The sequence below is a fragment of the Solanum dulcamara genome, chromosome 11 (genome assembly GCF_947179165.1).
Source record: "Solanum dulcamara chromosome 11, daSolDulc1.2, whole genome shotgun sequence".
NCBI classification, from domain to species: domain Eukaryota; kingdom Viridiplantae; phylum Streptophyta; class Magnoliopsida; order Solanales; family Solanaceae; genus Solanum; species Solanum dulcamara.
In genome coordinates this window covers 61052790-61067804 of record NC_077247.1, presented here as the reverse complement: position 1 = coordinate 61067804, position 15015 = coordinate 61052790, and the positions used below count along the sequence as shown (strand labels likewise).

Here is a 15015-nt window from a genome sequence, read left to right as displayed (position 1 = left end):
CTCTCCCGCTAGGCCATCACAGAATTGCTTCTCTTTGACGATCTTTTCCCTTTTTCCTTTTTGTTTATGGAAAAAGACAAGTCTTTCAAATTGGTGTTTTACGCCTAACATGACAAATCTAATTTCCCAAATTTGCTCTATCCTTTGTGGACAACATGGTAAATAGTCATTTTTATTAGCCATTACACTCTTTTCACAAGAAAAAAACTGAATAAAAATACTCGATTAAAACACGAAACAACTCCAATAAGTTTTACTAAAATTTTAACTTTTGCCACGATGATAATCGTTGGATCCTAATTTTAGTAGTATTAGAGTCAATATTATGAATTCAATTCTCAAAAACAACATTGCATGAGGCATATGTTGGAAGGGGAATTGTTTGGTAACACCAATATCCTATCTATGGCAAGGTCCGTAAGGAGGTTAGGGAGACCGAATCGAAATTATGATTGAATATGACGCTTGCATGATGAGCTTAGTTAAGAAATAAAGTTACGCCTTTACTATCGACTATAATTTTTGGTACGATGATAAACCTTTGATCCGATAAAAATGAGATTCTTCATATTTTAAAAGTAGGGTATTTATCTCCCCACTCCTTTGTTAGGAGTCAATATTATGAATTCAATTCTCAAAAACAACATTGCATGAGGCATATGTTGGAAGGGGAATTGCTTGGTAACACCAATATTCTATCTATAGCAAGGTCCATAAGGAGGTTTAGGGAGATCGAATTGAAATTATGATTGAATATGACGTTTGCTTGATGAACTTAGTTAAAAAATAAAGTTACGCCTTTACTATCAACTATAGTTTTTGATACGGTGATAAACCTTTGATCCGATAAAAATTGGATTCTTCATATTTTAAAAGTAGGGTATTTATCTCCCCCACTCCTTTGTTAGGAGTCATATTTAAGTTATTATGCAAATGATTCAAAAACGATCTTTCTAATATATTGAAAATTGCCATTGTTTGCTTCTTCAAAAGTTGAATCTTTTTTTTTTTTAAAAAAAGAAAGCAATAATTGGGTAAGCTTTTAATAATAAACTATCTACCAAATATATCGGCAAGATGAACCTATAACTGTTGGCAGAATTGGTCAAAATCACTACACTAATTACTGGAATCTTGGGTTTAACAGTGTTGTTAATTAGTAACTAATCTGAACTGCACTTGGAACGTCAATTCATTACACAGAAAACGAAAAGTTTCAATTTTTTAGTTATATGATATTATAGAGGTTGGAGATTTGGTGATCTTAATTTCAAGCAGGTACTGAAAATTGATTAGCAGAGAAGTGATAGTAGATGCGCAAGTCATGAGGACCGATGGGATCTTGGGAGTCGAAAAGAGAGATGGCCGGAGATCCGCCATTAAGACTACTCGGAATAAGCAGAAATGGCTGAGTGGAAAAGAGAAATGGCTGGTTGTTCTTGGGGTTGTACTTCATGCAGTGTACATGCTCAGTATCTTCGATATTTACTTCAAAACCCCTATTGTTCATGGAATGGACCCTGTCCCACCTCGTATCGGTGCCCCAGCTAAGCGCCTTGTTCTTCTGGTTGGTGCGTTGCACTTGCACACAGCTTGCTCGACGATTTGACGCAATGAAATAGTTTTCTGCTCATGTTTTTATTTTCTTGCATTCAATTGACCAGTCGGTGATTCAATATTTTTTTGGATAAATTGCAGCGGATGGTTTACGGGCTGATAAGTTTTACGAGCCAGATTCAGAGGGAGGTTATAGAGCTCCATTTTTGAGGAGCATTATAAGAAAAAAGGGTCGATGGGGAGTGTCACATGCTCGTCCTCCAACAGAATCTAGGCCTGGACATGTTGCTATAATTGCTGGGTTTTATGAAGATCCTAGTGCTATCACTAAAGGTAAGGCTTTTATATATTTCTTCAAGTGCATTAAAATACACAATTACTAGTTTAGGCAACTGCCTCTCAAACTCAACAAGCTCAATAATTTCGCAGGTTGGAAGGCAAATCCGGTTGAGTTTGATTCAGTATTTAATCAGAGCCGGCATACATTTTCCTATGGTAGTCCAGATATTGTTCCCATATTCTGTGGGGCCTTGCCCCATAGCACTTGGAATTCGTATCCACATGAATTTGAGGATTTCGCAACTGGTGCGTTACAGTTCTTTAAGTATCTGTTTTGATTCAACATATAATACATGCAAGTAGTTTTCACAAGGTTATGTGATTACGTAAATGATATTATGGTTCATTTAGTAGAGCCTTGATTTCCTCTCCTTGGAACAATCAGTGTAGCCACCAACTTTTCAGTTCTTGTCAGTCATTTTACCAAATACCAATTTATCAATTCTATGGTGTTTACATGCAGATGCTTCTTTTTTGGATGAGTGGTCATTCGATCAATTCCAGAACCTTGTGAATAGTTCCAATAAAGACCCAAAATTGAAGCAGCTACTAGAACAAGACAAGCTTGTTGTTTTTCTGCATCTGCTTGGCTGTGATTCCAATGGTCATGCACATAAGCCCTTTTCGTCCATCTATCTAAATAATGTCAAAGTGGTTGACAAGATAGCAGAAAAGGTTTACAATCTTGTGCAGGACTACTTCAAAGACAATCAGACTGCATATATATTTACAGCAGATCATGGAATGAGCGACAAAGGTTTGAGTTGGCGCTAAATTCTTTTTTCTATATCCTAATGAGTATAAATAGACATTTGACCATGTAAACACAGCATAGAAAACAGTTTATATATATATGATCTTTGATATGTACACTATGCACACAAGTTAAACTGTTTTCATGATAGAAAAATTCATCGCTTCCCCAGCAAGTGATGTTTGTCTTTAATTACCTGGATCTTTTACAATGTTTTTTCTGTGACTGAGCAACTACAGTATAATGTAGCATATTGATTCATAGCAATTTCTGGTACAGGGAGTCATGGAGACGGACACCCAACAAATACAGATACACCTCTTGTGGCATGGGGCGCAGGTGTTGGGCATCCTTTGCCAATTTCCCGCAGTGACCATCATGAAAATACTGCTCGCTTTATTGATGACCATCTGCATGATACAGAAACACCCTCAGAATGGGGCCTCAGTGGCATGACGAGGTTGGATGTTAATCAAGCTGACATAGCACCACTGATGGTCAATTACCTTGTTCTCTTCTGAAAGTCAATCTTTGAAGTGCCTTTCTATCATATCATTTCCTTCTAAAGTCTTGACTCTGATAAGATCTCTAAAAAATTGCAGTCCACTCTTCTTGGTCTGCCATGTCCTGTCAACTCGGTTGGCAATCTGCCTCTTCAGTACATGAATCTGAACAAGGTAGCTACATTACTATAAGTTCCCTGTCTATTTTGCACGGTACGAATGTGTGATGGATTGGGAGAGATATACTGGTTTGCTGGTTCTTTGGCACTATTGTGTTCTTTGTATTGAGATTGAATGCAGATCTTACAATCACTTTTCTGTCCAGGCAGAAGAAGTTGAAGCTGTGCTGGCCAATACGAAGCAAATCCTCAATCAGTTCCTTCGAAAGTCACGTATCCTTCCCTATAACTTAGATTGTTTTTCACTTCTAACTTTGTTGTGCCTCACTCATCTTACATGTGTATATTCCTAATTTTCTTCTTGTTGCGATTCACACTTTTCGGAGTTTTAAATGTCAGTTAACATAGAACCGTATTAAAAGAAATATCAGTCAAAATAGAAGTAACTGGTAGAACAATTTCGATTAGAGTATAACATATATTAGAATTAGGACATGTTACATTAGACCAATAGAGGGGAAAAGTGATAAATTAAGTCTTATGCTGTCATGCCAAACTGCTTCATCAATGTAACTGGGGCTTGTCCTGTTCTCACATTTTTAAAAAAACTAAGAAGAACAGTCTTGATTTTTCGTTTCCTTTTTTGAGCATCCTTGACAAATATATAGAGTTAAAGCAGTCGACCTCATTATACATCAAGCCTTTCAAGCCCTTGGCTAGTTATTCATCACTATTGCGTCAAATCGAGCATCTGATTTCTCTCAAAGAGTATGAAACTGCAATGAAACTATCTGAACAGCTTAGGAGCTTGGCACTTCAAGGACTTCACTATTTCCAGACATATGATTGGTTGATGCTGATGACTGTAATTACTCTTGGCTATGTTGGTTGGATGATCTATGTGATACTTCATGTCTTGCAATCTTATACATCCCTACCTGCAAATATCTTTAGCAAGGAGCAAGTGCCTAATCCAAGAAGTACAGTTAAGGTACCTGTTTCGCTCTATATGCATGTGCCGTTGTTTATTTCGTTGTATGTGTTGGTTAGAGGAGGGTTGTAAACAACTAGACCTTTTTCGAAGAAACAAATTCATTTTGGACGCTGCAGTCCTCTCCATTTCCTATTCAAAGATCACCCCTTACTAATTACTATAAAAGGTGGATATAGCATAACAAAATCGGGTTCATTTGAAATAGCAATCAAAAGATCCTGAGTTTGAAGTACTACCTTTTCCGATTGCTCTGCCGGAATGTACGTTGCACGTTTGTTCCCTGCTACTTTATAAAATTTGTACATGATTAACTATATGATGGTGGCTTTTTATCGCGTATTATTTTCAATCCATAAAATATGATATAGATAAGTACATACAATTGTTAACATAACATTAGCACTTCTCCAACAAACTTATTCTTGAATTTTTTGACACCTTTTTGTTTATATTTTAATGCACAAGTAGATGTACAATATTATGCCTTTCCTATAAATTTCAAATGGTATCCTAAAAAAAATGCTGAATAAAAGGAAAGAAAGAAAACAAAAACAGAAAAAAATAATACGAAAATGAAAATATTGAAGAAATTGCTATAGTAAAGCATTCTTGGGAAATGAAAACCATTTCCAACCTTTATATATTTCATTCTCGGTGGTTTTTGGGCTTCCTTTCTATATATCTAATTATTATAAATTAGTCTATTTTATTATTTAATGCAACTCTTTAATGGTTAATGGAGAAATAAGTTTCAGCTATATGGAAGATGAAATGCAGAAAGTTTGATATCATAAATGATAGTTATATATCTTTAGCTTGCAATAAAGTTATGAGGTGAAAAGATGGTGAAAATTCTATCATTCACCATTAATATGATCCCAATTCCCACGCTGGGTAAATAAATTCAAATAATCATCATTACTATGATCCCAATTCCCACCTAACCACATTCCTTATTGTAAATTAGATATTTAATTAGATTTTGATTTACCACATTATTAAAAATTTAATTACATTTTAATTTACTACAAGAGCAAAATCGTAATCCAACTTTAAAGTTAGGAGCTTTTCAATATATATATATATTTGTTTATTGAGTTTGAAATGAAGTCGTTTTTCATCTCTCGACTACCCTCCCGCAATTCCACACCGCCATCGGGCACATCTCCAGAGGTGGAATTAGCAATCAAAAGATCTTGAGTTTGAGGTATTACCTTTTCCGGTTGCTTTGCTGTTTTCGCTTTTTCTGCATTATTCATTTTATCATTGGTCTCCGGTGAGGCTACACCGGCAACTGTATCTACGGTAGCGGTGGCAGGCGAAACGTCTTTCTTTTGGGTTCTACGATTTCTCCGGGTATAAACTTTGCCGGAGAAACATTTTTCTTCTGAATCCATTCGTAATGAAAAACTGTAACTCTAAGCACAACTTGAAAAAACTAACCCAATTTGGGAACTTGGGGTTTCCAAAAAGAAAAAAATGATTGGAGAAGATGATCGGCAGTGGGATTGTAGAAAAAACCCAATTTTTGCTAAAAATGTTTTTGTAAGTTTCCCGTCGAGGATCATCTTCTCCGATCACTTTCTTTTCTTTTTGGAAACCCTAAGTTCCTAAATTGGGTTTGTTTTTTCAAGTTGTGTTTAGGGTTAGGGTTTTTCATTTCAGATGGATTCAGAAGAAAGACGTTTCTCAGGCAAAGTTTATATCCGGACATATCGTAGAACCCAGAAGAAAGGCGTTTCTCTGGCCATAGCCGCCGAAGATACTACCGTCGGTGTAGCCTCATTGGAGACCAAGGGTAACATGAATAATGCAGGAAAAGCGAAACTAACAGTGCAACCAGAAAAAGGTAATACCTCAAACTCAGGATCTTTTGATTGCTAATTCCACCTCGGGAGATGTGCCCGACGGCGGTGTGGAATTGCGGGAGGGTAGTCCGGAGATGAAAAACTCAATACATAGTTAAAAATGAACAAATCATATATATAAAGCTGAATGTAAGCATGATGATGTGACATGCTTCATAGGCTAGAATCATTTATCTATTTTCTCAGAATTTTGAATGTTTTTCCTATTTTCTATTCTAAAACCTTCACAAAAAATTTGTATATTTCCTTATTAATTATTATTAGCATTTATTACATAATTGAAATCACTCCTATAAAATATATATGTTAAGTATTAGAAATTTAAAGTTATCCCATTTATTCCTTTCCTTATTAATATAATATTATTACTTTCCCAGAATCTCTCTATTTTCCTTATGTTACTTTCGTTTTCTTCTTTCTAATAGATAAATTAAATATCACCATTATGAGTATTGAGAAAAATTCTGTCAATTTTTGCTTACAAATGCAAACGGAAGATGTCATATCCCTTCTAGCAGATAGTGATTTCACTTTCATTCTCCTTGTAATACCTCCATTAAAATTTGGTAAGTTCAACAATTCTCTCTTCTTCTGGGTAAGTTCAGCAATCCACGTTGTCGTCTGTGAATTATTTTGCATTGTAAATTTTATTTTCACCTTTTTTTCTTTTCTGATGTATGATATAATTCTTTTTGTGTATAATTATTTTTTTCTAAGAAAATAAGCAGGTTTGCTCTCACAAAGGTAAGTTCTTATCTTCTTTTAAAAACTATAGGGAAGGATCAAAAGAAATCATATGTCTGTTTGGTGTTGAGGGTATGATAGATTAGTAGGAAAAATGGAGGAGTAAATTGGACATATAAATGCATTTATGCATGAAAAGTATTCGTGTTGTGCAAGTTCAAGTAATTTTCTCAATCCAATCTAAAACCAACAAAAATATCTTGACTATTGATATATGATTTTAATTCGAAGCGGAGATATACAAAGGGTTGTCCGGTTGTTTTGCTACCTCCTTGAGATAGAGTACATCTAGTGACAAATATTGATATGCCAAAATTACACATGTTACTATATCGTAAAAGATAATCTAATTCATTATTCCAGAAAGTTCAAAGGTGAGACTGTAATCACTTTATCCTATGCATTGTAAGTGGGAGGAGGAGGTTTTCCACCAAAACTTTAGAAAGTTAAGACTTATTAAGGAAAGAAATTGAAATCTAAGAGCAAGGTGGGAGTAATGACAGCAGATGCTTCTTTGGACATTAATTCTCTCAGTTTTTTTCTTTCAACCCCCAAACATTTCTCCTTTCTTCTTTTTCTAAAATGTTCCATGAAAGTCACACCCAGCTTGAGGACCATATTTGGTTATATTTTGTCTCTATTCTGCCTGATCTCCAAAGCTATTGAATCCAGTGTTGTCAAAGGCGAGCTTAAGCCTAAACCGAGGCTCAAAACATGTTGAGCGCTTCGCCTCGCCTAATATGCGCTTCACTATCGTCATCAAGGCTTTAAGACATACAAACCTTGTGAATGAGTGGTTCTTGCAGAGGTAGCACTAAACAATTAATATTTGATAACACTGATTGAATCAATTGCTCATCTGGGATTTCTCATAAGGGAATCTTAAAAACCTATATTATCTCGGTCCTCTATTGGCATAGTCATTCTTTTTCTTATTATACTATTTTGGCATTTAGAAATTGATGTTATTAGAACACGTGTCTTCCTCCCACAAAAATAGATGGATATTCTTGATAGTTATTCGTAAGGTTATACTAGAAAGAATTGTTATCCGATAATTGATTCCCAAGTTCTTGCTTATATTCTTTTTCTATGGCAGATACATCTTTTAGGAGGGCTGTTAATGGGAGTAGCGTGCACTCTTCTGTTGGTTGAAAAATCTCCTCCCCTTTATCACGCATATGTCGTGATGACAATGTTTCTGTGGACACAAATATTTAGTGAATATCAATTTCTCAAGGCATTTTGCAGATATTTGTGCGGGAGAGTTAAGGATTACTATCTTAAACTCATTGCAACAGGTGTTTTTTCCGTGATCATTCTTGAGCTTCTGGTGAGGCTCTATTCCTAGTCTATGTATGTTCCTTTAAACAGCAGTGGATTTGTTCTTGAGCATCTGGATTCTTTAATCATTGTGTGTGGTTACCTTACAGGTGAAGAGCTTCACAGATAGAAAACTCTATACTTGGTGCTTCTTAGTTACAGGGGTTTCTGTTCCTTTTTATCTGTATAGATCATTTCCTATTAGATCTGGAATACCAATCTTTGTATGGCTGGCATGTTGGTTTTTGTCAGTTTTTACTCTCATGCCCCCTCAAATTCCAGAAAATACCCTGCTCGTGTAAGTAACTTCTTATTGAATAGCTTAACTTGCAGATCCACTTGTAGTAGGTTGATTGAATTTGATGTACTGAACTTCTATATTATGTAGGGTTGCTGGGGCGGTGATGATCATCACAATTGGCATAGTTCTTCGGTATGTGGAATTGCATGCTAAAGATAACAGATACTGGCTTAGTCTTGTTGCACAAGACTCGAGGAAACTCAAATTCCCCTTGCTCTTTCACTTGCAGGTAAGCAATGTCGTTTATGAGCAATATTGTCTATTATCTTAAGCTTTTACTGAGAGATTTTGGAATTTTCTTTTTATTCGTTTGGGAGTAGATCCTTTTGGTTGGCTTAGCATCTCTGATGGTTTGGCTTTCAACTACTCATAGAACAGAGAAGCAGGAATTGTTAGTCCTCCACCAACTGGTGAATTGGTCCATTGCTGGTATTCTTTTTTGCTTTTATCCGTCTGCTAGAGTAGCTCAGTCTTAGAATTGTTCTCGTATGTCCTATGAACACAATTAATGAAGCCTTTACACCCATTTATTCCTTCAATTGCTTGTGTTGTTAATGCAATGGGATGTTAAACAGTGAGTTCAAAGTGGTGAGATTTTACATTTTCTTAATAATTGTTCTAATAAAAGGCATTCTATCCAGACTTACTTTTCAAAATTTCTCTTCTCCTGCTTGGTGTCTTACAGTTGCCCTCCTTGGACAGCTGCTTGTCTTCATCAGCATTGGTGTTCCATGTCAAATGTGTAGGACATGGATATGACATTAACTCGAGCAAGAGTCTGTGTAATGTAGGTTGCATCCTGTCATACAACAGCTACACCTCAGTCCCAAACAATTTGAGATCGACTATATGAATTCTCACTGACTATGTTCCTCATTCATGTTTATCTCAAGCCAACATTTATAGAATTTAAAATAAGCGAAAACAACTAAGGGTCTGTTTGAAAAGCTACCTGATAATAGGAATTAGTGTAATTACTAGGGTAGTAATTACAATGACCTTTTTTTTGCCATAATGTAATTACAGTGTAATTAACTGTTTGGTTGCACTAGTATAATTACAAGGTTATATCAAATTTTAAAAATAAAAGTTAATTATCTAAACTTAAAATTTATATTAGACAAATAAGGGTCTTTATAAATGATATTAAATTAAATATTTTAGATATATATTAATTAATAAACATATATTCTTAACTAATATTAAAAAAATAATTTATTTATATTTTTTAAATTAGTATATTTTAATTAATTTAAATCAAAAAATTAAAAATATAAGATTTTTATGAACATTAGAAAATGTATATTTGACAAATATGTTAATATTAACTAAAAAATAAATGATTTGCAATGTGAAATATCAAGTCAATACTACTAAAATAAATGAAATTGAAAATATGACATAAATTCTAAATTCAAAACAAAAATTTAACATAATACTCTTATATCAAATTTTAACACAATGTACATAAATATGATTTAAAGGAAAAGGAAAACGTAAGTCTATAATCTTATTTAATAATGAATTCTACTTTAATTTAGAAATTAGAATACTAACAAAATTATGCAAATAAAAAAATAGAATAATAAATAAATAAATAAATAATATGAAAAATTGCATGGAATCACATGAAAAAGTAAAGGTTGAGAATGCGAAGGAAATGAAATATAAATAATAAAAAATAAAAAATATAATTTTTAGAAAATATTAGAATAATAAAAATATTTTAAAAAATAATAGAAATAAAAAAATAAATTAAAATGAAAAAATATAAATATAAATAAAGGATAGCCCGGTGCACTTAAGCTTCCGCTATGCGCAGGGTCCGAGAAAGGGCCCGACCACAAGGATCTATTATACGCAGCCTTACCTCGCATTTCTGCCAGAGGCTGTTTTCAAGGCTTGAACTCGTAACCTCCTGGTGACATGGCAGCAACTTTACCAGTTACTCCAAGGCTCCCTTTTAAATATAAATAAAAGAAGAATTTTCCGGGGAAGGGCCCGACCACAAGGGTCTATTGTACGCAGCCTTACCTTGCATTTGTGCCAGAGGCTGTTTTCAAGGCTTGAACCTGTGATCTCCTGGTGATATGATAACAACTTTACCAGTTACTCCAAGGTAAAGCGAGTGAGTGAAAGGCGTGGCAAGAGAGCGAGTTCGACTCGCGAACGATCAGCAAGTGAAGGACTGAACAATCATAGGAATAGAAGAAATGGGTTCAGACCAAGTGACAGAACTCTCTATGAGTTGGGCGCCCGGAGCGCACGGGTTTATTTTATGAAACATTGACTTGCAGAAACTCCCTGCTCCCTTTTAAATATAAATAAAAGAAGAATTTTAAAAAGTTTCATGTAATGTAATTACACCAATTCCTTATCCTCCTTTGGGAATTGAAGAGTGTAATTACTCCCCTTCAATTACACCAAATTCCTCTCTTACCAAGTAATTACTTGGTCTACCAAACATGCCATAAATTTTTTCTATATTTCCCACTCGCATAAGAATCTCTAATAGGGCTTAAAGACTCTAAGAAAGCACAAGACCTAAAGTAAACATGATAACATGACTAGAATAAATTCTCAACTAATTGGTATCCCCTATATAAGATCATTTTCTTCTATCGTGTCTATCCTTTGTTAAGTCTGCATAGATTCCAAAGAGATTGTAAGACTTCCATGACAACTTCCTTCAATGTGATTTTAGGAATAATTACTAGGCTGCATCCTGTCATAAAGAGATAATATCTTTGGTAAACATCTACTTAATGGTAATGTATCACGTTGTTGCATATCAGACTGTCTTTTGTTACACTTGCATTCAATTTTCAGGCTCTTTTGGTTCATTTTAATGATAAACTTTTATGAAGCTTTTCCTGACTAGTTTTTTTCTGTATAACTATTCCTTTCACTGTTTACTGTTCTTCAGCCTGATCATATTTTACATATTTTGTTTTCTTTGTAAAAATTTCAACAACCCTGTATTTATCATTTGACTTGTTTCTTTAGGCTTCTCGATGATACTCCCACTCTTTTCAGCTACTGGTCTCTTGTCCAGGCTGACTTCCATTTTCCTTGGCGTTGCACCTCCCTTCCTGCTTCTATCAATCGGGTATCTCCATCATTTTGTGGCTTAGGCTAGGAGTAGATTCAATTTTTATAATGTTCTGAGTCAGAATTTGAAAGCTTTTGAATGTCCTGCAGTTATGAAGCAGTTTTCTATGGTGCTATCAGTCTTGCACTTATAGCATGGATACTGGCGGAAAATGCTTATCTCCATATAAGCAAGTTCAGATCATCAACTCCAGTCAAATCCATGGAGGATGATAATAGGTGTCTGGAGTTATCCGATATGAGGATCCCATTAACCTTTGTAAGTTTTACGTCCTGCTTTTCTTAATGATGTTAGAGTTATGGAAAAAAGAAAGACAGTCACAACATTTTTAGCCGTGTTAATTTAAGACTTTGGGGGTGTATGCTTCTAGCTCTGTTGTCTTTGCATATATCCAAATAGTTATATTGAAGCTTCCTGGCAACTGAACATCTTCCTTGCTTCCATGTGCGCATCGGTTCATTATATATTCAGTACAGTTTATTGATAATTAGATCATTATCATTAAAGTACCACATAGTTAATTGTGCAGCCAGGAAAAAAAAGGCTTCGCAATTTTATATATTGTGTTTGAGTCTCTCTAAAAGTATGTCTACCTCTTCTGGAAGTTAGAACTATTGAAATCCCTTCCATTCAATTAAATGTTACTCACAAAGCTAAATGTGAATATATATTCGAATCACTTGGTTCACTTTGTCATGCATAAAGAAATGAAAGCTTAAAGTACAGTGCATACGGATAGCAATGAGTTAGCTGGTTAGAACAGTGAGCCTTTTTTCTCTCCCAAACAGATTTAGTCAGAGTACTGATTTTAACACCATGAAATAACAACCAACTGAAACAATTATCAAAGAGGTTAGTTATGAAAATTGATAGCATATCGTTTTATCTTCCTCTATACATAGCTAAAGAAGAATAGTACTCCCCCTTTGAAGTGTAATGCCCAGTTTATAATATATATACAAATGTTTACCTTCTCAAAAAAAAAAGAATATTACTCCCTTTGTGCCACAATTTTGTCCACGTTGACTTTTCATAATTCAAAGTAGATTTCAGTCAAAAAATAATAATTAAATGTTAGTTTAAAAATTTGAACACCTGCATCGTACTACATTTTATGTAAATTATTTTGTCACTCATCTTAAAAATTTGTGAAGTTTAGTCCTAAAATGGAAAGTTCAGGGACAAAGTTGCCTCTGAACCAAATATTTTTCTTCTTAAATTACTGATGCAATTTCTGCTTTTTAGATGGTATTTTTCAATATTGCATTCTTTGGAACTGGTAATTTTGCAAGTATTGCAAGTTTTGAAATCTCCTCGGTGTATCGGTTCATCACTATTTTCAGTGTAAGTGGAACTGAACATCCTTGTTTATGAATCCTTTATTCTTTATTTCCCTTTCATTTGCCTACGGTGATATATGGGATTGTTCCTGTCTTTTGCAGCCTTTTCTGATGGCGGCGTTGCTTATTTTCAAGTTGTTGATACCATTCATACTTGTCATGTAAGTACAACTTGCAAATTTTCCTTATTAACAGTTTGGATGGAAAACCACTGTAATCCAAAGATTGTGGTGGAAATCTTACCTTGGAGTTTCTAGGGCTTGGGGGCTGTTTTTCTCTCTCAAATTCGTCCAAATAAGATGTGAAAATAAACCTAGGACCACTCTTGCGTATTTAAAATATTGGCTTCAGGGATTGCCTGTTGCAGTGATCAACTTTCACCCATTGAGACACTCGTCGCAGCCTGGAGCGACCAGAAAATATTGTTGCAGCGCCCAAATTTCGACTGCTGCTACGGTGGCTGCTGTCTTCCACAAAAATATCCAAATTATTTCCAACTCCAAATTGTTCTCCACTTGCTTTAATCCACTCCTATTCATTTCCAAACATCCATATTACTTTCCAAACACAATTTTTGAGTATTTAACATTCTTGTGGCACCTTAACCGCATTATTAGTTGTGTTAGCCATAACTAGAGAGTAGAAATCAACAGGGTAGTACATCATCTTTCTATGTTGGGTGGTTGGGTTTCTTCTTGGTATAACCTTTACATGTAGCCCTGTCATTTCTTCTAGTATGGATGAAGTTTATTTGGTTATGATTACTCCACTCTTAAAAGTTATTAGGTGCATTCCCTGTTTAAAAAAGTGTTGGCTAATACTATATGGTAAGCTTACTCAAACTCTTAAGATTGTTTTCCTTTCTTCATTCTGGTGCCAATGGAAACCGTCGTTATATCTACCTACATTTACATTCATATGTCCTCTTAGAATAATATTTTGGTGATTTGGGATCTTCACTGTGAACAAAGTGCATTATAGGAATCTATATTTATACATGAGTAGAAGCTTTTAGAATTTTTGCAGACCAAGAATTTGTATTGATATACAAGTAGAAGTATTTTGGAATTTTTGGTACTTGCTGAGATTAGTTGTGCACCATGAATAACTTTTATTTGTTTTGGGGCATTAAATGCAGATGTGCGTTTAGTGCAATCACTAAATTGGTGCAAGTTCCATTGTTGGGATGCTATTTTCTAGTGATCTTGTGCTCCGATGTAATGACAATCCATTTCTTCTTCCTGGTAAGTAGTCGTCTTATTCCTCCTATGGTGCAATTCTCATATGTTTTTCCACCTATTCTCCATCCAATGTGTTTTGCTTGAAAAATGTAGGATTACCAGTACCAATCTGTTCTTCTCTGTCATAATATCTAACAGCTTTGAGTTTTTCTCTTTCATGCTTTTGACTGATTTATCTCCAGGAACGTGATTGATGATCCTGGGGATTCATCATGGTTAGGATCCATCTTACTTGTTTTCTGATTGGTAACAGGTCCGAAATAAAGGAAGCTGGATGGAAATCGGCAACAGCATTAGCCATTTTGGAATAATGAGTGCTCAAGTTGTGTTTGTCCTTATGCTTTTTGCTGTTACTAATGTATTCACGAAAGACATCCAAGTTAGATCAGATCAGCAGTTTTCTCGTAAAAAAATGTGATTCATTTGAAGCTTCATTCTTGTCGGGATCCCACATTTCTGGGTAACAATTTTGCTAGAGTAGCAATTAGTTCACACACATCGTTGTATTGGACTATGCTAATTGCTACATGAAGTAAATCATTCTTTTCGATGTCCCATATTTCTGGGTGGCAAAGCATATAGTTCTTGCCAAAACAGAGTGGATAGCTGTATCACATGTATGATGATGAGATGATGAACTCCACTTGCACTTGCAATGGTGTTGAGCTGCTTTGTTGGATGGATTAGAATTGATTATTTCTTGTTGCTTCAAATGTCAAGATGTAAAATCATTTCTGGAATTGCGGCAGCGAATGCATGTAATTTTCCGAACTCATTGATCTGTCTTTCGGAAACAGCTGTCCTACCTTTCAAGGTGGGG

General features: G+C 34.9%; 1 protein-coding gene across 1 annotated transcript; it reads left to right on the top strand.

Moving 5' to 3' along the window:
* Positions 1 to 1079: 1079 nt before the first annotated feature.
* On the top strand, positions 1080 to 14891 carry LOC129872272 (uncharacterized). Its single transcript, XM_055947194.1, has 18 exons — positions 1080 to 1571; positions 1699 to 1890; positions 1987 to 2142; positions 2360 to 2653; positions 2930 to 3147; positions 3253 to 3327; positions 3479 to 3545; positions 3941 to 4263; positions 7978 to 8211; positions 8312 to 8499; positions 8590 to 8731; positions 8823 to 8931; positions 11509 to 11611; positions 11704 to 11872; positions 12860 to 12958; positions 13057 to 13115; positions 14093 to 14198; positions 14449 to 14891. Exons 1-18 carry the CDS (start codon positions 1325 to 1327, stop codon positions 14611 to 14613), a joined length of 2946 nt encoding a protein of 981 aa, XP_055803169.1. The 5' UTR covers positions 1080 to 1324; the 3' UTR covers positions 14614 to 14891.
* Positions 14892 to 15015: the final 124 nt, after the last annotated feature.